At 44.2% G+C, this 21411-nt stretch overlaps 1 protein-coding gene across 2 annotated transcripts in view; it reads right to left on the bottom strand.

The window, feature by feature from the left end:
• Nucleotides 1-16803, bottom strand: part of DPYS (dihydropyrimidinase) — a 79573-nt gene extending 62770 nt beyond the window's left edge. The window contains exons 1-2 of one of the 2 annotated variants that reach the window (XM_082364347.1): nt 16466-16803; nt 2096-2254 (exon numbers count right to left, since the gene is read on the bottom strand). In XM_082364347.1, coding sequence (XP_082220473.1) covers nt 2096-2254; nt 16466-16729 — 423 coding nt within the window. In that variant the 5' untranslated portion in view covers nt 16730-16803. The remainder of the gene's footprint in view (nt 1-2095; nt 2255-16465) is intronic. The other variant, XM_082364346.1, reaches the window with a different exon arrangement.
• Between the last annotated feature and the right edge of the window lie 4608 nt (nt 16804-21411).

The raw sequence follows: 21411 nt of genomic DNA, 5'->3' as shown, positions 1-21411 counted from the left end.
TTGTTTACTACAGGCCTCCCAGCTTCCTTTCCCCCTCTATGAAAGCCTGCTCCTTCCCTTGCCCTTCGGGGACTTGCACGTGGCTGGCCAAGCTTGCAGACCCTGAACTGCAATTCTCTGCTGATCCCAAATAAACCTATCTTTGCTGGAGAAATACCCAGCAGTCTATTTGTTTCCGGTCAACATTTGGAAATAGGGGCATTGCAGATGTAATTAATTAAGATGAGGTCAGGGCTTCTCTGGTGGCACAGTGGTTGAGAATCTGCCTGCCAATGCAGGGGACACGGGTTCGTGCCCTGGTCTGGGAAGATCCCACATGCCACGGAGCAACTAGGCCCGTGAGCCACAATTACTGAGCCTGTGCGTCTGGAGCCTGTGCCCCGCAACAAGAGAGGCCACGACAGTGAGAGGCCCGCGCACCGCAATGAAGAGTGGCCCCCACTCGCCGCAACTAGAGAAAGTCCTCGCACAGAAACGGAGACCCAACACACCCAAAAATAAATAAAAATAAATAAATTAAAAAAAAAAAAAAACCTTAAAAAAAAAAAAAGATGAGGTCAGCAGGGTGGACCACAATCCAATAAGATTGGTGTCTTTATTAAAAGGGGAAATTTAGACACACACACACACACACACACACACACACACAACATCATGTAAAGATGATGGCAGAAATTCAGGTGATGCTCCTACAAATCAAAGAATACCAGAGATTGTCAGGAAACCACCAGAAGCTGGTGAGAGGCATGAAAGAGATTCTTCTCACAGCCCTCAGAAGGAACCAACACGGCCAACACCTTGATCTCAGACTTTTAGCCTCCGGAACTGTGAGACAGTACACTTCTGTTGTTTCAGCCACCCAATTTGTAGTTCTTTGTTACAGCGGCCCTAGCAAACTAATACACTTACTGAACATAATCTGTGCTTTAACAATATTCACCAGGTAATCATTTGCATATTAAAGTGTGAGAAACACTGGTAAGGGCAAACATCTTCACCTTTGCTCTATCTCATAAAACAAGAGAGGGAGGAAAGGAGGAAGCGAGAAGGGAAAGAAGGAAGGGAGATAGAGAGGAAGGATGGGAGGGAGGGAGGGAAGAAGGAAGGTAGGAAGGTAGGAAGACCCTAAAAGCACGAAAGAGATAAGATGCCTCAGTTAGAATGGCGTTTCTGGGGAAAAATTAACTTTTTCTCTGGACTATAAACCTTGCTAGTATGTTTGCTGAACTATCTGTTAAAGACTGATTACTTGTTTTATATTAACTTGGTGTCTACAGTCCAAATTTTGGGAGGAAGGAGGGACATAAGTTACATGGTAACTTCAAATAAATTCATCCCGTGAGCCCTTTCTGGCAAAACGAGTTCTGAATTAAGTTCAATGTGGAAAAACATGTTATTGATTTAAACCACAAGTAAAAGTTTCTTCCAAAGTACACATACATGTTTTCACGGGAAAAAAAATAAACATATTTTAACATCTCTCAAAACTGTCTTTTCTGTCTGAATCATGTTATCATTTCTGCCATGACCTAAATAATTAGCAGATACGGAAGGTTGTGTAAGCTCTGTTTTGAAATACTTTGACCAGGTGTTGATGTTTGCAGAGCACCAGGTTAGTGCACAGCTGGGAGAAGGCCTTGAACACATTCCCAGTCTGTCGCTTCCTTGGTTTTTTCCCAGATATTAAAAACATTTCTAACTAAAGTTCTGATCTGTGGGAAAAGACTGCTTAAAAGTGTCCTGTATTGTTGAAGTTGAGAAGTCCAGTACTTTTAAAAATTACATTTAAAGTATTTACAATTCATGAATTAAATATTAGGAAAGTCTTTTGTGAATGAGTATAAGGGATTTATCCTACCACCTTCATATGCTTTAAATTTTTTTTTAGTTTTCTAAATTGATAATACCTCACATGATTCAAAATTCAAACAGTACAAAAGAGTATGCAATGAAAAGTCTTCCCTCCAATTCTGACCTCCAGGAAGCAACCAACATCACCAGCTTCTTATGTTTTGACATTGCCTGTTCCTTGATCTTTGCACAGAGCAAGGACTAAAGGGCTAAATGGAAGAAACTGGACCCCCCAGTGGTTCACCTGCTCACTCCACCATGTCACCGCCACATGAAGGCTGTAGTCACAGCAGACTTTGGGATCAGCCCAGCTTCGCCAGGTCTCGAAGGCCTCGATGAGGGAGTGGCCTTTGTGAGGAATGGCGAAATCAAGGATCATGGTGGTGCCTCCTGCCAGGGCAGCCTGGAATCACAAGAGAGTTTCAACAGGTTAGCCAACAGTTTTCTAGTTGAGTCATTTATCTCCTTGAACAACATGCATTTGCAAGCACTCGGGCAAACTTGATGGGTCCAGGAAACTGCACAAAGATGCTGCCTGTTTAAAAGATCTAGAGAGACATGAATAGATGTCCCATAAATTAAAGTTTGAAGTATTAAAAGAGCTGGAATTGCTTCTGCAAAAAGAATGACACGTCTGATGAAATGAAAATGGCTTTGACCAAAGAAAATAGTGAAGGCTGTAAAGAAAAACCAAAATGGAAAAACGGAGAAGATGCAAACATTTTTCTTCTCAAGAAAACATCATTGTACAATCCATTTCATTAGAATCAATCTTGGTGAACTGTTATCTCTAACTACACTGTGTTCCACACAGAATCCTGGGAGACTCACGTGATTCCCACCTCGCCTTCATTCCCCACAACCAACTGGTGACTCCTTAATTCTCAGCTGTCCCCTCTAATCCACCTCCAATGCTCTGGTCTTAGTGTCACCCCTCAGCTTGATCTTTATGTCCCCAGTTTTGCTCTTACTTCCTCCAATGCAAACCCCTTTTTGCAATTAGGGGGAAATTCCAAAGCACACATGTGACCTCTTGACTCTAAGACTTAAAACTGAATGCTTCTCACTGCCTCTGGAATAGCGTTTAATCTTTTTAACACGATCTACAAGGCCCTGCGCTATCTGCCTCGAAGCTTCTATTTTCCCTGGCATGTTACACTATGTTACATTACAACTGGATTAAAAACTGTTAAGTTATTAAATCACGTCTTTGACTAATTACTGACTTTGATTTTATTTAAACTAAGATTAAAAGATGGTTAAATGTGTTTTTAACTGCTGTGTTCAGACAATGTAGGTGAAAAAAAAAAAACATAGGCGGGGATATACTAGTGCACTGGTTAAGGGCACTGACCAAAGAGGCTTATTGGTTCCAGGGCACAGCTCAGATTCAGCACTTATCAGCTATGGTACTCTGAGCAATTCCTTAACCACTTCCTTCCCTCCTTCCTTCCTTCCTTCCGTCCTTCCTCCTTCCCTTCCTTCCTTAATTTGTTCCTTCCTTCTTTCCTTGTACAGTATTGTTCTGTACATTCTGCACATTTGATCCCCAGAACTTATTCACCTTATAACTGGAAGTCTGTGTCCTTTGATCAACAGCTCCCCATTCCCCCCATGCGCCCCGTCCCCAGCCCCTGGCAACCACCATTCTACTCTTGGTTTCTCTGAGTTTGGCTTTTTTAGATTCCACATATAAGTGAGATCATGTAATATTTGTGTTTCTCTGTCTGCCTTATTTCACTTAGCACAATGTCCTCAAGGTCCATCCACTTTGTCACAAATGGCAGGATTTCCCTCTTTCTGGATAATATTCCATTGTACACATACACCATACATATTTCCTTTATCCACTCATTCATAGATGGACACGTTAATTTATTTATATCTTGACTATTGTGAATAATCCTGCAATGAACATGGGAGTGTAGACAGCAATTTCTTAACCTCTGTGTGCCTTTGATTCCTAACCTGTAAAGTGAGGACAATAATTGTACCTGAACCACAGGATTGTTGGGAGGATTAAATTGGGGTGACGTATATAAATTGCTTAACACCGTGTTTGACTCATGGTAAGTGCTTCATAAGCTTCGGCCCACAATGAGTGATGAGCCTTTGCACCACTGCTTTAGAATCAGGCATTTCCCCACTTTTCATACATTGACTCATCTCACCACCAGAAACATGGTCATGTTACAGCAAAGAAGGGAGTGCCACCAGCTTCCCTCCCAGGTCTGCACCCCTGTCACCTTCCCCCCCACTCACAGCCCCCCAGACATGCCGAGTGCTCCCAAGGTCCCAGCTGCTACATGAGCTCTATTCTATCTCCTTGTTCTTGCTTACTTCAATGGATTTTTATTTGTCCTTAAGTCACTTGGTCCCACTCCAACTCTTTTTGCTCTCAGAAATCTCACTATTTATACAGGATCCTGTACTTTATCTTTCGATAACAATTGCCTTATGCATGGCAAAACAATGCATATTTGCATTTCTTAAGAAATCCCTATTGGTATAATGACAATACCAGAAAAAATTCCTTAGGCTCTATATTCTTATTCGAATGCAGATTAACCTTCTCACCTTCTTCCTTCTAAAATGTCTTCTCACAGATATCCCTTGAGGCTGAAGGGCATTTTTCTAATAGAAAGTGCTATTAATTAAAGTGTTGGAAGAAAGTTCTTTTTTAGTGTCTACTGAACTAGAAAATCCAGCTTAAAGAGCAATTCTTTCCATATTAAATGTCTATCACATGCAGGATGTGGGGAAACTAGATACAGTGCTGGTAGAAATATAAATAAAATGATGCAGCCACTTTGGAAAAGAGTTTGGCAGTTCCTCATAGAGTTACCATATGACCCATCAATTCCACTCCTAAGTATATACCCAAAAGAAATGAAAACATGTCCACACAAAAACTTGTACACAAATATTCAGAGCAGCATTATCCATAATAATCAAAAAGTGGAAACAACCCAAACGCCCATCTACTGATGAATGGATAAACAAAATGTGGTATATTCATACAATGGAATATTATTTGGCCATAAAAAGGAATGAGGTTCTGATTCACTTGCTACAACTTGGATGAACCTTGAAAATATGATGATAAGTGAAAGAATCCAGTCACAAAAGATCACATATCATATGATTCCATTTATATGAAATGTCCAGAAGAGATAAATCCATAGAGACAGTAAGTAGAATAGTGGTTGCCTGGAGCCAGGGGGGTTGGGGAAAGTTGGGGTGATAGCTAAAGGGTATGGGCTTCTTTCTGGGGAGATAAAAATGTTCTAAAATTGATTGTGGTGATGGTTGCACAGCTCTGTGAATATACTAAAGAACATTAAACTGTACAGTCTAAATGGCTAACTGGTATTGTATATCAATTACATCTTAATAAAATTATTACCAAAAAAATGTCTACCCAAGTAAGCCATTACAGGGAGTGAGTGGGCTGTTACACACAATGCAATGAAAAGTCTTCCCTCCAATTCTGTCTTCCAGGAAGCAACCAACATCACCAGTTTCTTGTGTTTTGACATTGCCCATTTCTTGATCGCCCTTTTCTTGATCTTGTACAGAGCAAGGACTAAGGGACTAAATGGAAGAAACTGGACCCCCCAGTGGTTCACCTGGTCACTCCACCATGTGACACACTAATAATCAGACACACACAAATAATGAGACCGTCTAGAGGGGGAGACAGAAACATGCACAAACAATTATAATAAAATAATCAGATGGTAATAATAGGTAGTAAGTACACTTCCATACTAAATGTGGTATAGGAATTGCTAAAGGGAAGTTAAAATTGCTAAGCTCCCTAGAAGAGGAAAAGACTCCTGGGAATTCAGAGGAAGGAAACAGCTTCGGAGGAAGCTGGGATTTGAATTAGCATTAGGACATAAATGTGCAGTTGCTGATAAGGATAACAGTATCTAACTTGTAGTGAGTGCTTATTATGTGCCAGGAACTATTCTGATGTCCTAAGTGTTTTAACCATCTCATCAGCTCTGCAGCAGGTCGTATTGTTAACCCCTTTTCAGGGTTGAGGAAACTGAGAACAGCACCATGAAATAACTCCCCACATCTCACAGCTAGAGAATAACAAAGGCAAGATTGGACCCAGGTCATTGGGCTCCAGAGCCAGTGCTTTCAGTAACAGTTGACAGCAGGGGAGAAACTCTGAGAAAAGGGTCCGTGAGGAAGCATCAAGCAGAAAAGTGGTAAAGGGCAGAATGTACATGCAAAAGAGAAACAGACTCACAGATAGAGAACACAAACTTGTGGTTATCAAAGGAGAGAAGGAAGATGGGGAGGGACAAATAAGAAGTATGGGATTAAGAGATACAAACAACTATGTATAGAACAGATAAGCAACAAGGATGTACTGTACAGGACAGGGAATTAATACCCATTATCTTGTAATAGCCTATAATGGCGTATAATCTGCAAAAACACTGACTCACTATGCTGTACACCTGAAACCAACACACTACTGTAAACCAACTGTACTTTACAAAAAGATGACTGGGATGTGTGAAGCAATGGTTCCCAGAAGGCAAGGCAGTGGCCGGCTGTCTGCGGGGGTGACGGGAGTCCAGGAGCTGATTTTGACTGGAGTGACTGAGAGGTGGCAGATGAGGGGACAGAGGAGGGCAGCCGATCTGGTCTTTGGAGGGAGCATGAATTCTGCGGAGAGCACCCTGAGCGTGAGGTGCTCGGGCACATGTCCACTCTGTGTGTTTGCAGACAGAGAAACGCAGCCCCGATGCAGAAGAGCACTCAAACGCAGGAGAAAGATGTGGCAGTCACCTTGCAGAGGATGCCAGAGGGGTCCCAAGGTCAGGGGAAATAACCAGAGAGAGAGAGAAGCCACGGCAACATGCTCCAGAACATACCAACCCTTAGCAAGAAAACAAAACAGGTCTGAGCCAGCGGCTGTTTCTGGGTGGAGTGACTACAGATCCTTTTAATTTTCCTCTAGTTAAATTTTATTTTCAGTAGTTGCTACATTTTCTATAACAAAGCCTAACTTTCAAAAGAAGAAAAAATAAAGATTTTACATATATGTGATACAAATCCAGGTATGCATGTATATGCCATATAAATTAAGTAGCTCAACTTCGATGGGCCTCTTATGAGACTGAAGATGTGATGGTCAAATGGCCACTTTTTTTTTTCTTTTTAAACTACAGCAAATTGAAATTCCTGGGGCTATCATTTAAAAGCCCATAAATAAGGATTTATCACAAATGCTCTATCTCCTTAATGAACAGAAAAGGAGCAGCCACTTGTCTTCTTTGGTTTCTTCTTGTTCTGTTTCTCCTCCCTAATTTCCTCCTTCTCCTCACCCTCAAAATGGGAACAGATCTAGAAAAACTATAGTGCCTGGGACAGGATAGCCTGGGCCAATCCTAGGCAATGGATTGAAAACGGAACCTGTCTTTTTCCAAACCCCTGGGGCTTTATCCATCCACCTGCCGCAGGGATCCTGGCTGCTACCCTGGGACCTGGCAAACAGTGGCCGGGCAGTCAGCGCCCCAGCCTCCTTTGAACGTCTTTCTTCCTCCTGCCTCTTCGGTTCTCTCTGGTTACCCAGGGTCCCTTGGCTGCCCAAAGTTATCTCAAATCCCTGACTATTATTTCAAGATCTGAAATGTTCCCTTCTTTCCACTGGATCCAGGGAGCCACGTGCCAGAGCTGCAGTTCTGTAATCCCAATTAGAGGGGACACCAGGAGCTGTGAAGGAGACCTGCCCCTCCCAGGAAGTATCTGCCTCTTGAAAGAAGAGCTTGTTCAAATGCCCAGTCCTGGGTTAAGCATCTTACACACGTTAGCTCATTGAACGAAGCCTTGCTATAGTCCTGAGAGGTAGAAATTGCTTTTCTTATTTTACAGTTGACGATAACGAGGCTCAGAGAGGTCAAATGACTCTCCAGGGTCTCACAGCTGGTAAATTCTCATTGGGAACATGGAGGAGGAATACAGCTTTGAGCAGGAGGTCTTACATTCAGCCTACTCTGGGCCTCAACCCTATGCAGGCCATTCCCCCTTATCCCATCTTCCATTTAGTGTGATCTGACTTCCAGCCTGTTGCCCCAGGTCATCAGTGAATCATTACTTGGAGAAAGGCATAGGTTGGTAAAATGAATCAAGCATTTAGGAAACCCAAAGCCATACCAAAACAAAACAAGTCCCATCAAATTATAAATTGTAAATTCACAAATGAGACGCAACTTCATTAAGCTCATGTGATGTTCATCACTGCAACAGCTGCCATTGAAATAATGCGCCCCTAGAAGAGTTACAAGGAAAGGCCCATATCAGTGCTTCTTGGCCTCCACACACTTGTTAGCCATGGGATAATTAACTTTATCCAGCAAACCAACTCATCAGAACATCTCATTCCTAGCTCACCTTGGATATTTTCAGTATTCATTGAATTGCTTTTAACATCAGATGCTTCTAGATTCACTTCACAAAATGTTCACCAGGATCAACATTTGAAGAATGAAGAGAGTTTAGGGGAGGGAGAACCAGTAAAGGGTGAAAATTTCTTTCATATTTTTATACAAAACCTAATTGTTTCCTTTGTATTTATTGCGGATTGACTTCTCCTTTATTTGTCAGTTAGCCAAACAAAATGCGTTTGCCTTTTCTAATCTTGGCTCATAAATCAGTTCTTTCAGCTCCTAATTACTTTGGCTCTTCTCCCTTGAAAACCTTCCAATTTGTCTAAAACCTTGTCTTGAGGGGAAAAGAGCATGTGCTGTCTTGGTGAAAACATGATAGAACATAAATTGGGATAAACTCTTAACCAACAGTGGGGTCATAATATGACAGAACACAAGACTTTATTTAAGACTGTATTAGGTTGTAAATCATTATTGAAAGCATCCCAAGGATTTTCTTTCCTTTTATGGGGTCACTGAATTTTCATTTCTAAGCTCATCCTGGAACAAGTGACTTTGTTTCACTAAAATTTATCAGAGGACCTGCTCGACCCAAATAAAACAAAAAGAAATCCAACAGTACATTTGAGCCTTAGGGAGAAAAACACGTGGCTGAATTTTCAGATTTCTCATAGTCACTAAGACTTATGAGAAGAAACTTCATGATCCCAGTTTACGTTCCAACTCTAGAAGCATATCCAGCTTTGTAAAGATGTCCTCCACAGTGCCTCTCCACACTCCTTGCCTCCCCAAATGTGAAATATTAATCACACCATCACCCATCCCACTGTGCAAACCACAGACTCAAGAGGCACCCTTGACGTCTACCTGTTCCCTTCCCTACATCCCCAAATCCAATCCATCAGCAACCTATCCCCTCCCCTACATACTCCATGAGTCTCCATACTTCCTGCGTCTGCACCTCCGTTGCCCTGTGCCACCCTCATCTTCTGACTAGACTAGACCAGTTAGTCTGGGCCACTTCCAATCTGTTATTGACTTCCCTCTGCTCTCAGGATGAAGAAAACAATTATTACACAGCCCCTAAAGCCCTGCATGATCTGAGTTCCTTTCCACCTCAGAGAGACAAGTCACCCATACTCTTCTCTCCCTGTCCCCTCTCTACCTAGTCCAGTGACTCTTAACCCTGGCTGCACACTGGCATGGTCTAGGGAACTTTTATCCTGTCCCCCAGAGATTCTGATTTAGCTGATGTAGTTTCATCTCCATAGGCCCTGTGCCTGTTACAGTGCCTGGTACATAAATACTCTTTAAATGTTTAAGGAAGAAAGGAAGAAGGCCAATGAATGTCTTCCAGAAATTATGAGATGCAAGAATTAAGATGGTTCACTTTTCCAACAGCAAAGTGGGAAAGCTGCGCAAGTTGCGTATTCATGTGAGATTTCGTTTCTCAAAAATATTGCTAGCCCTGGCTGTGCAGTTTCTGAAATCCTTCTATGAAAATGTTACTGGAGAATGTAGACTCTGAGCACACTTGAAAGCTGAATGCTCAGTTTTGTCCCAAGCCCATTACCTAATCAGCGTTAACTAGGACTTTTAACAAAACAAAATTATAGTCTATTTCTATATCTATGCCTCCAATAATTTCCTGTTTTGAAAAAAAGATTATGGTTTGTTTTATTTTAAGCTTTTACGTATGAACAGATCCTCAGGGCTCAGGAACGCATGACTATCACTATAACATGAAATTCCTCTATTAGATGCAATGAAGCATAACAGAAAAATTGCAGTGCCCTCCCTCAACTGTCACTTGACATCTGAGAAAAAGCACAGAACGGTGTTGAGGAGAAGGCTCTGGGGAGTTGCTGAGGCTCACCTATTGGAAATGCAGCCCAGCGATGCCAGCAATTATGAATGGTTACTAAGCACAAGGGAAAATGCCAGATCAAAAATTGTTCACTCAAAAATAGTCACAAATTGTCCAAGTTAAGTCTACAAGTCCAAAAGTCCACCGTATATAATTTATTATTAAAGCCAAGATAAATTAGAACCCCATATACCTCCAGTCTGTCTGCCATTGCGAGCAAAGACCACCGTTTTCATCTCCATAACCCCAACCATAATGCCTGGCACGTAGTGGGTTTCCAAGAACTTTGTTGACTGAATTCACGGAACATAACTATCAACTTGAAAATTCCTTAGCTTAATAAGGTTATTCCATATTAGACAGCAGTGACAAGGTCCAGAATGTGCCACCGCGGCATAAAAATCATTTTGAGCTGAAGGCATTTGAGAATAGGCTTTTTTTCCTGAACTCCCTTACCTGCCTAAAAGCAGAGCTTTTCAAAAGAACTGAATTGTCATAAATGCCTTTCCAGGAAGATGACTCTTACCACCTGAGACTAGAAGCCTGCACTGCACCTAAATAGACCTCGTCATGAACTATCGTATCTCCATCTATTCCCCTAAGAACCCACTGGTCTTTCCTAAGTCATTTGCTTTTCCATAAGTGCCCTTCTTCCCCACCCTTTCCCTTGTTAAGGTGATACAGAAGCCCCAAATTCTAACCGCCTCCTTGAAGCACATTTTTCTGTGAACTTGCACTGAATGTACATGAATTTTAAAAATCTATCTTTTCTCTTGTGAATCTGTCTTTTGTCAGTTTAATTTGTGGGCCCCCAAAAACTAAACATAAGAAGTTAGAGGAAAAATTTTTCTTTCTCGACAGCAACGTCAAGGAAACCTTGAATACTGACTACCCCTGTCAGACACTGAAGGTATGCAGTCCAGATAAATGAGGGAGAAAACAAGTGGTGGAAGTGAAAAGCCTGCAAAACTCAAGTATGAAAACTGAAAGAAGGCAAGTCCCAGATTCTGTAAAATTCAGTGAAAGGATTCCTAACACACAATACCTTCAATAGGGCCAAAGCCCTATTTAATGTCAAGTGGTTTCAAATTAATCTTTGAGATGGTTTTATTTTCTTCCTGATTAGTGCAAAGATTAACTTTGTAATCAGTAAATAGCCACTGAAGGAAATCACAGAATTATACACTCTTATAGCTGGAACATGGAAGTTATTAACACAAGAATGTTCAAAGCTCAGCCTTACAAGCAATTAAAGAAATGCTTGTTTAAAAACATTACGAAATTCTATGTTTTTCCTATTAAATTAGCATAGATTTAAAAAAAGTCAATATCCACAATTAGCTAGGATGCAGTGAGATGGGAATTAGGATGTATTGCTGTGAGGGGGGCATAAATTGAAAGGCAATCTGGATGTATGTTAGACTCCTTTAGGATGGATCTAACACTCACTGGCCCAGGCATTTGACCCTGAGGGGTGATTTCTACGTCAATCATCAGGAATCTGAGTGATGAATTACGTCACAACATTGTTATGCACAAGCCAAAAAAGCTGGAAACCACCAAAATGTCCAACACGAACAAGATGAGAGTGGAGCTGTTAACAGTTGGGGAAACAGAGGATGAAAAATGGGTCGAGCACTTGAAGAGAAGGATAAACTTGGGCACTTGAAGTTTGAGGCGCCTGTGGGACATTCATTGTCGATGGGCAGAAATGAAAGCCTGATGCAGAAGAGATACAAGACCAGAGAGAAAGATCTGGGACTTAGCCTCGGAGACGTCAACAGGCCACAGAAATCACATTCTCTGACAAGAGTGAAGTGGGGGAAAGGTTTAACGAACAAGGCTGATTCCAAAGTGTACGTACCATTTAGTAGAAGGAAAAATGTTTATATGTGCCCCCAAAAAGAAAAATCTGAAAGGAAAATGTTAAAAGCAAAATGTTGAAATTATAGATGATTTAGATATTATTTTTCTTTATACTCTTCTGTATTTTCCTTTTTAAAAAAAAAAAAAAAGCAGTGTCTTCATTCAACTATGTATGATAAGCGAATATAATGCTCCAGCATTTTCCTGAACGATAAATATATGTATTTTTCATTACTTAAAAAAAAAATTTAATCCGAGATGTTCTAACTATTGCCTTGTTTTACAGATACGGAAATGCTGACAACACCAGTAGAGGAAGTGACTTGCCCAAGGTCATGCAGTCAGCATGCACAGCTTCTGAAAACCATCCTGGAGCGCCAGCAAGAAACAGAAAAAGGGATTTGGTTTGTAACCAAGCTCTCTGAATCACAGCTCTTCTACCAGGTGAGGAAGCTCTATAAATACAACCATAAATATGTGCTTAATCATGTACCTTCCACTGCCTTATTATAAGTAATCACCTCCATGGCATTTTACCAAAATGTTCCGGAGCAAAGTATAATTTTCTCTCTTGATAATTTTGAGGACTTTTTGTCCTTTACAAAAAAAGTGTTCTGCATTTTCTCAATTAAAAAAAAAAAAAAAAAGATCCTTTTGCCAGCTGCTGATGCTGCCAGGTTTTCAATGTGAGTCCACCCACGCCAAGCTGTATCTATGTCTGAATACAAATACATATATTTGAAGACTGGCCAAGTCCTTTTAATTCATTCTCTTATCACAGGATGTAGTAAAAGCAAAGTCGTATTTCCTTCAAGTTTATCTAATTTTCAATACCCATTTGAATAAAAAAATCCCACTGTCTTTCACAATGGATACTGAATTACTGGAAGACCACTGTACATCCAGTCTAGACCAACAAAATGAAATATGATTTCTTTAAAGCAGAACGCTATTTCCATTACTTACATCAGATGGAAAGCTTTTACCTGTAATTAACTAAATCAATTATAAGCTTTAAACCTACCTCTGACACGAATTAGATTTCCAAAATATGTAACCTTTGGTTGACCTATATTTCATTTTTAAAACTGGGGTCCATCACAATCTAGTGATCAATACATAGACCACCACAAATAGTATCCCTTCTGTTTGTCAGATATTATAAATGATTAGCATTATGCTTGCAGGAAGCACACAGCTATTGGTCTAACCTTTTGGGGCCCATCTCCTGAAAGCATGATATATCGTCCTTACTTTATGGCTTTCTGTACTTAAGGTACCCATTTCTGTAGCCTTAGGGATGATGTGGCTATAAATGCATGTATAAATGTCTCACAAACCCAAACCGTGAGATGTGTATTTATTTTGACAACCTTAACTGCCTCCAGTGTCGGGAAGGTAAAGAAGGGCTAGTGTATTTCTGAAAGATGACTTTGCTCTGTCTTTGACAAAAGACTTCTCACAGTAACACACACCTTACATTTACAGCTTTTTCATCTACCTACTGCCATTCTGACGAATCTAAACATTAGACTTTTTTTCAATCATCATTTCAGAAAGGAAGAGAACCTAGTAGGTAAGAGCTCTAGGGATGGCAGGCAGTCCTGAATTTGAAGAGCCACTCTACCACTTACCAGGTGTGCGACCTTGGGCAAGTGACTTAAGTTTCAGTTTCTTCAATTGCGAAGAGTAGACAATGGCACCTGGGATTGTTGGAAGACAATGCACAGCTTAGCACAGTGCCTAGTACATAGCACGGACTTGATAAAGTAAATGCTACTTAACAGTATTCATAAGATGTTTTTCAAGTTTGGTATATAATATGACGAGCATTTACAAAAGACTTCTTTGTCCCTGTTTCCCCAAACCAGAAACTCCATCAACATTGCCTTGGGAATTATCGTGAAGACTCTAGAAAAGAGGACAAAATAACTCCACAATGCCCTTCTTTCAGAACTCAGGCCAATACTTTAATGCTCATGTTTATCTGTATTTACCTGGCTGGTTCCATTTTACGGAGCCTCATCTGTTTGGGGGATGGGGATGTCCTGGGATTCAACCAATCAATTTTGCAGTAGACTTTTGCAACTTGGCCCTTTTGTGAGTACTGTTTAATGTTCCACGTGAATTTAGTCTTTGCTAAATCTTTGACCTTATCTCGGACCATATCATTTTCTGCTTGTGATCCTAAGCTCATGAAAAACATGTTTTCCTTTAATGTTTTGACAACCTTTAAGTACAGAAACGCCTACAGAATCAACTGGTGAGTAAGTTCTTTCAAATGGTGAGAACAGACTATATATATATATGCTACAAAAACCTGCCCTCTAAGTATAGAACTGTAAATCTCTCCACACTGGAATCCCAGAATGGCCAAGAACAGATAGAAAACTAAGAACCACCTCCCAGGGTCTTGGGGCATGCACAGATAAACTTGAGAATGAGAAGGAATGTCCTGCCCTGGCAACATTCTAACCCCTCTTCTTGGCTGCTTCATCTGGAACCCTGATCAGAGAAAGGGAAATAATGAGGGGGAATAACGCTAGTGGGTCTGGTGACTGATGGTCAGCCATAGCAGCAGGTCCCCGCTTGGCAAACGGGGGTGTCAATGGAATGCCCTGCCATCAGCAATGCACTTAGTGAATGACGAGTCTGTGATAACAGAAAGTGCATGTACTATAACTGAATACAACAGGTTACAAAACTTTTGTAATACAGGTACACACATTCATACACACATGCACAATACAACCTCAATTATGTAAAATAAAGCATATGAAAACCATAAAGACAATACACCAAAACATGGGTTGTCACTGACTGGGAGATTATGGGTAATACTTTTCCTCTTTCTACTTTCCTATTATTTTTTTCCAATTGTCTATAATCGTGTATTGCTTGGACATCTAAAAAACGTATTTTAAATGTCAACATAAATTCAATGAAATTTAGCAAATTTCACGTTTTAGCAAGAGAGAAAAATGAATACTCTTCAAAACAGATAACGATCCTTCCTACAAACGACTTTGACCATTGGCCTGATGATAAAGGTTGATAATTAGTAACTAGGAGGACGCTCTGCAAATGTTGGCGTCAGCAGCCTGCCCCAGACCCCTCTCTCTGGGTCAGATGGTTCTTTTTTCCGTGAAACATTCTGGTCTATCCTAGAGGACTGAGGAACGTGGAGGGAGAGAGGTGTAAGGAGAGTAAAACGGTTAGAAATCGGTTGGGTAACGGATATATCCTCAAAACTGCTCTGAAAGTGTTTGCAGCCTGTACCTGCACTAAACAGCCCGATCTGTTTCACACACACCAGGGCGTGACCCACGAGGAAAAACCCGCGCATCCGTGAGTGACATTTTAGACCTTAAGGGTATCGATACTTCCACTTTGCAAGGAGCCGTTGCTCCCACCACATCCCCAAACGCAAGCCTCAAGGAGGGTGTAGGTTTGGCTCCGGCCAAAGTGCTGCGGGCAGTTTTAACTTTACGTTCCTGTAAGGCTGCCCTGTTCATCTCCTGATCTTGGTTTCGGGAGCTCTGAGGATCCGTTTAAGGGTCTTTTCATAGACTGAGCCTCTAGGCCTTTGTGTCTAGAGAAACCCAAGCCTCCCTCACCTGGGACCTGTGATCTGACCCTCCTACACCATCAGTAAAGATGCAGGTGCTCAAACTGCAAGAATCAGGGTCTGTGTTTAATGTCCCCGGGGCAAGCACGTCGGAGAAGGGGTGGGGACAGGTCAGGTGCGAGTGCTGGGAGACCATTCCTGCAACAGTTCTCTTGGAAACCCCTGTCCGCGTCGTACTTTTTCGGCTGGTGGGTGGAGGCAAAGACTGTGGACGCGTGGGCTCATCACCATCACCCTCCGCGCACTGGCAACTTTTGAGTGACGGCAGTAACTTCCGGGTGAATGGATTTTTCACTCGGTTTGGGTTGGGGATGGATGATGGGGACAAACGTCTGGGAGTGTCGACTTAAAAGAGTATCGATTTTATGGAGGACTTGTGGACTTCCACAGAACACCCAGTGAAAAAGAGGGGTTCGGGGGAAGGGGTGCAGAGAAACGAGGGTGCGGGAATAGGCTGCCGTAAACCGGACAATTACCCAAAGTGAGTAGGGGGTGCCCGGCTTGGCCAAAGCCGGGCTGATGCCACCGAGGAGGGCCACCTAGAAGAAGGAAGCTCAGCGTGGGCGCCTTGACGCCGCTCGAGTCTCCGCGGCTCGCTCCCGCCCCCTCAGGTCCCCGCGCCTCGCTCCCGCCCCCTCAGACCCCCGCGCCTCGCTCCCGCCCCCTCAGGCCCCCGCGGCTCGCTCCCGCCCCCTCAGGCCCCCGCGCCTCGCTCCCGCCCCCTCAGGCCCCCGCGCGACGCCGGCGCGAGCCGGCCCGGCCAGACCCCGGGGGGCAGCCTCAGAGGCGGCCAAGGGCTCGGCGGGCGTCCCGGGGTGCAGGGCGCGGCGAGGCGGGTACCTTGGTGCCCTGGTAGAAGTCGTCCACGGACCGCGAGCCCATGAAGGGGAACTGCATGTGCGTGTGCGTGTCGATGCCGCCGGGCAAGACCAGCTTGCCGGCGGCGTCTAGGACCCGCAGCCCGGCCGGCGCGTCCCCGGGCGGCAGCAGGTCGCGCCCCAGCGCCCGCACCACGCCGTCCTCCACCAGCACGTCGGCCACCTGCGAGGAGTCGTCGTTGACCACGCGCCCACCGCGTATCAGGAGCCGCGACGGCGCCGCCATGGCGAGGGGCGCACGCGCTGCGGAGCCGCCCTCCTTCCGGCGGCACGGGGCGGGCGCGCTGGCCCGGCTCCGGGTTTATCAAGGACCCGCTGCGAGGGGGTGGGGGAGGAGCGGCTCCACCCCCGGGGGGCTGGGCCTGCGCGAAAGGCTGGGGTGGGCGCAGAGGTCAGCGGGGTTCTGACCTGAAAGTTCCGCCGCCCTGAATCCAGGTGTACGTCCAGACCCTGGATGTGCACCGAGATTTTTTCCCTTCCAGTCATTGGAAGGGAAAAATCTTGGAGGTAGTTTTAAAGACGAGGGACGTTTGTTTTCCTTTCTAAGAAAACGCACTTTGGGGAAAGAAATCCACCTCGTTTCTTCCCTTTATGAATAGTGTGTCTGTACCAAAACGCAGAGAGACACGCAGAGAGAGAGAGGAAGGGAGGGAGACAGACAGACAGACACCGCCAGCAGCAATGAAAATACCCACGCCCCGAAGAACCACTTGATCTGGATTTCCTTTTAAATATTCTTAACTATGTGAGGAGCAAAGATAAATGACATTCTCGTCGTCAAGGAGCTAAGAGCCAACAGTGACACACATACATATTTCAATGGATAACAATAAAGAAACCAGAAAATTCTACCTTCGAGAGAGGCTAAAGATACGAGTTTAGAGGAAAGGGGGAGTTTATTTCTGCCTTGAAGGAAATTAGATATGGAAGATTCACAAAGAGGTATCTGAAGCAGGACGCAGAGGACGTGGACATGGAGAGAGGAGGGGTGGGAAGAGGGACGATGCTCTGGGTGAGGGAACAGCTGGATAAAGGCACCGAGAAGGTGATGGCAAGTTGAGTGTGACCTCCACGTGGTCAAGCTGAGGGGATAGGGTTGGACAGCTGTGGACCACCCCCTTCCTCCCAGGTGAGAAGGATGAAGAGAAGACAGAGGAGGAGCTGTGAGAGAGAAGGGAGCTCAGGGAGCCCTGCGTGGGGGAAGACGGCAATGCGGGATTTCAAGAGCACCGAGATCGAATGCCGCAGGAAGCGTGGGGAGCGTGGTGGACGCGTGCTGCTGCACCGTCTATTCTCTTCCTCGTTCTGCCAACAGTCACTGGAGTTTCTTTAGCAGGAAATCATCCCCGTGCATTCTCAGAACACTCGCCTGGGTGGAACTGATGGGACCTCCGGCTCTGGGACTGATCTGCTTATCTAAGCACTGCCAATCACAGCAGGAAGTCCTCACGGCCACGGTGATGTGTTCGGGGATGACACGGGTCCCAAGAAGACTAACTGTGCTCAGTGAGAGCTGATCCTAACTTGTGTTAGGTTGAGCAGATGAGGGGCTTTCTCTTTCCTGCTGGACTTGAATCCTGGAGGGAGTAAAAGACAACAAGGGAATAGTCCTGTGAACAGAGCCAACACAGAGAACAGGAAGGAGAGATGGAGAGGGACTGGGTTCTCATGACACCGTTGGTGCTCCTGGAACCAGCCATGTCTGATGTCCCCTCTTTCAGACTCTCCAGTGTTTGCTTCAGCTAGTTTACTTTGGTTCTTTTGTCCTTTTCAACCATCAACTGACAGAGGATGGGAAGGTACTTCGAGTTTGGGGAGTAGGTGGTCACATGTGACCTCGGAGATGGCATTTTTAATACTGGAATGCAAGGTATTATTATTATCAAATTTCCTCAAGTCTCAGATCACACAAACCTCAAAATGATTAAAAATTAGGAAACATCAATAAAGTGCCATAGATTTGGCTGTCAAGCCAGGAATAAGAAGCCCAAGGAGGTTATGCAATTATTGTCAAAAGACCATTGTGTAAAGATGAAAAGAATAATAATAAATATGCAACTCTGCCAAGCTACACACATAACAGCACTCTAGGAAAGTAAGATTGGGTGTCAGGGTGGTTGTGACATCCTTTCTGAAGCTCAGATGATGATTTCAAAGGTTTCTTTATCTCAGACACTTTATATCACAAAATGCCCTGTAACACAATGCAGCATAAACTCTCCGCATTTAATTAACTCAAACTTGATCAGAAAAGGGGATTTGTAGAATGTCACTGAAGCAGGAGGAAATAGCTCATTGAGATTCACTGACCGCACAGAAGAGAGTGTTGGGTAAGTTTAAGGAGAAAAGCCAGCTCGCAGAAAGAAGGTGTCTTCCCCCTTTCTGGCCACCACTGTCCAGACGCCGGGCATGTCTAGATGCCGGATGTCGTCTACCAGCTTGCCGGTGGGAGGCGAGCAAACGTGCTCAGAGGGGAAGCTTGTCCTCAGAAACCCCTCACCTCCCTTTTCTCTGCCCTACTCAGCCACCTCTGCACCCAGACACACGGGCCCTCAGTGGGCATGAAACAAGTAATCCCAGACACGATGATCTTGGCACTGGAGGAAGGCGGGAAGCAAGATTCCTGCTGTTTTGCCTTCTTCTTGCTGGAGAAAGAATTCGTTTGATTGACTAACATACCAAAGTGTGTCTGAGGACCCATTACTCCTTAGAGGACTCATTTTAAAGGAGGGTTACAAAGGTTGTGAAAGCTTAACCCACAGAAACATATCTACTTTGAAGTGTAGGTGAGAGCAATTCGAAAGGAAGGCCTTCCCAGCCCTGACTGATGGTCTAAAGGGACAGAAAGGCAGAGCAGAAAAGGGTGACTTCCTTCACTGAGCGGTTCAGGGTTTTGGGGAAACAAAGCCACCAGGCCCAGGTGTATTTAAGTCCTCCGCAGCCCTAGAGTCACTGAGTTTGCTTTCCCTACTCTCCTAACCCACCCACCCCCACTCCTACTCCAGGCCCCTGTGGCTATGAGGGGATTTCAGGGTATTGTTTCCTCTGGAGGAAAAGCTGTCCGTGGGGCAGAAAGAGCAGACAACGAGGGTGTGTGAGCCAGAGTGAGCAAGGAGAGAGGGGGCAGAGCCGGGCGTCTCCAGTGCGCCCCAGCTGGGGGCTCTGGGCAGCCCCAGTCCCCTGACCCTCGCTGGGATCAAAGTCCCTGGCAGGGTGATGAGGTTATACCTGAATCAGCGATAGAAGAGGCAGGTAGGCAGCATGGATGGGAATTAGGCGTCTAATCCTGGCTCTGATGCAAGCTTCTGGTGTGAGTCTGGGCAACCCACTTACTCTTAGGGCCTCTCTCTCCTCAACTGAAAAATGAGGAGCTAAGTTGACAAGAGCTCGTAAGACCCAGGCTTTGCACTTTTAAAAGTCTTGCAATTCTGTGAACAGGGACAAGACGCCCACCCACGGAGTGCGTGGCAAGGTCCTAGAGCTCAACTCTTCTCAGGTCTAGATAAGTGCAATGGAGACCAGGAAGGACGTGCCTTCTAGATTTGGGGCTCTTTTATTTCTGGTCCCTCCACTGAGGCAGAGGGGACGTGCAAGGAAAGGGTGCCAAGCACAGAGTGTAAATCCAGATGTAGGTCATGGGGGGACGATGCTTGGTGGGACCTTTCGGTCATGAGCAGGGACAACATCTTTCTCTCTGGCAGCCGGCAGTGGTCTCTGTAGGACCAGAGAGAGAAAGCTGGCCACTGCACAACTCCAGAGGGCACTCTTCCCTGAACCTCCCAGGCAGAAAGAGGAAATAATAGCCCTGAATAACAATACCAGCATCGGGAGCTAAGGTTTATTGAGTACTTGAATCAAGTCAGTACTGGGCCAAATGCTTCACATGCCTTATTTTACTTCGTCCTCCGCAACACCTCTTTGAGCTAAATACTATTTCCCTGTTTAACAGATGAGCCTTTTGAGGTAAAATGACCTGCTCAAGGTCACCTAACAGTAAATGCTGGAGGTAAGCCTTTCATTCCGGAACCTGTAATTTACTCATTATGTGAGTCCAAACTCTAAAGCCAAGTTCAAATCCTGGCTGCATTTGGGCCTCAGGTTACGTAAATGGATGAGCGTAATCCCGGAATGAACTCCTACATCCATCACTCTTTATACCTCGAGCACTTCTGACATGGGGCTGCAAAGCTGCTTCAGATTGTTATCTAAATATTGGGGAGCTGGTCTATGTTTTTGCTCAGATAACTAATGTCATGAGGGTTTAAAAAAAGTGCTCCATCCTGTAACAAACAAATTTAGTGAGTCCAGATCTAATATACCAATACTGACCTGCCTTGGGGGAAAACTTTCAGGACATGCCACCTAGATAATCCAGGATGATCTCTTCATTTCAATAAATCCTTAACTTTGCCACATCTGCAAAGTCCCTTTTGCCATGTAAGGTAACTTTCCCAGGTTCCAGGGACTAGAAAGATATCTGGGTATCTTCGCGCCCCGTAATTCAGCCTATGACAGTGCCTATCAGTGTCCCCCCTTGAACAAAAAGACGCTGCTTTCTCAAGGGATGGCCTAGGAGCACCAAGCTCAGCTCAAAGGTTTCTTCTGCCCTTTCTGCCAGCAGCACTAATGTATGCTTCCAGAAACTCTCTTGCCCCTTGACCTCATGCGTACTGTGCCACGGTTTCCAAGTTATTTTGAGCTTTCCTCGCAAATTATATTTCAGCAGTGAAATAATACTCAAGGAAATAGAGGAAGCGCCCCCTTGATTAGAAAAAATGTAATAAAGTAAAATTAAAAAGCTTGTACTTTGGAGCCAAATTGATCTAGATTTGAGTTCTGGTTTTATCACCTATCATCTGTGGATTCTTTGTTTTTTTTTTTGGCTGAGTTGGGTCTTCGTTGCTGCGC

Source organism: Balaenoptera borealis (genome assembly GCF_965194805.1).
Source record: "Balaenoptera borealis genome assembly, chromosome: 17".
NCBI lineage: Eukaryota > Metazoa > Chordata > Mammalia > Artiodactyla > Balaenopteridae > Balaenoptera > Balaenoptera borealis.
The sequence above is the reverse complement of the archived record's forward strand: the minus strand, read 5'-3'. Positions and strand labels throughout refer to the sequence as shown.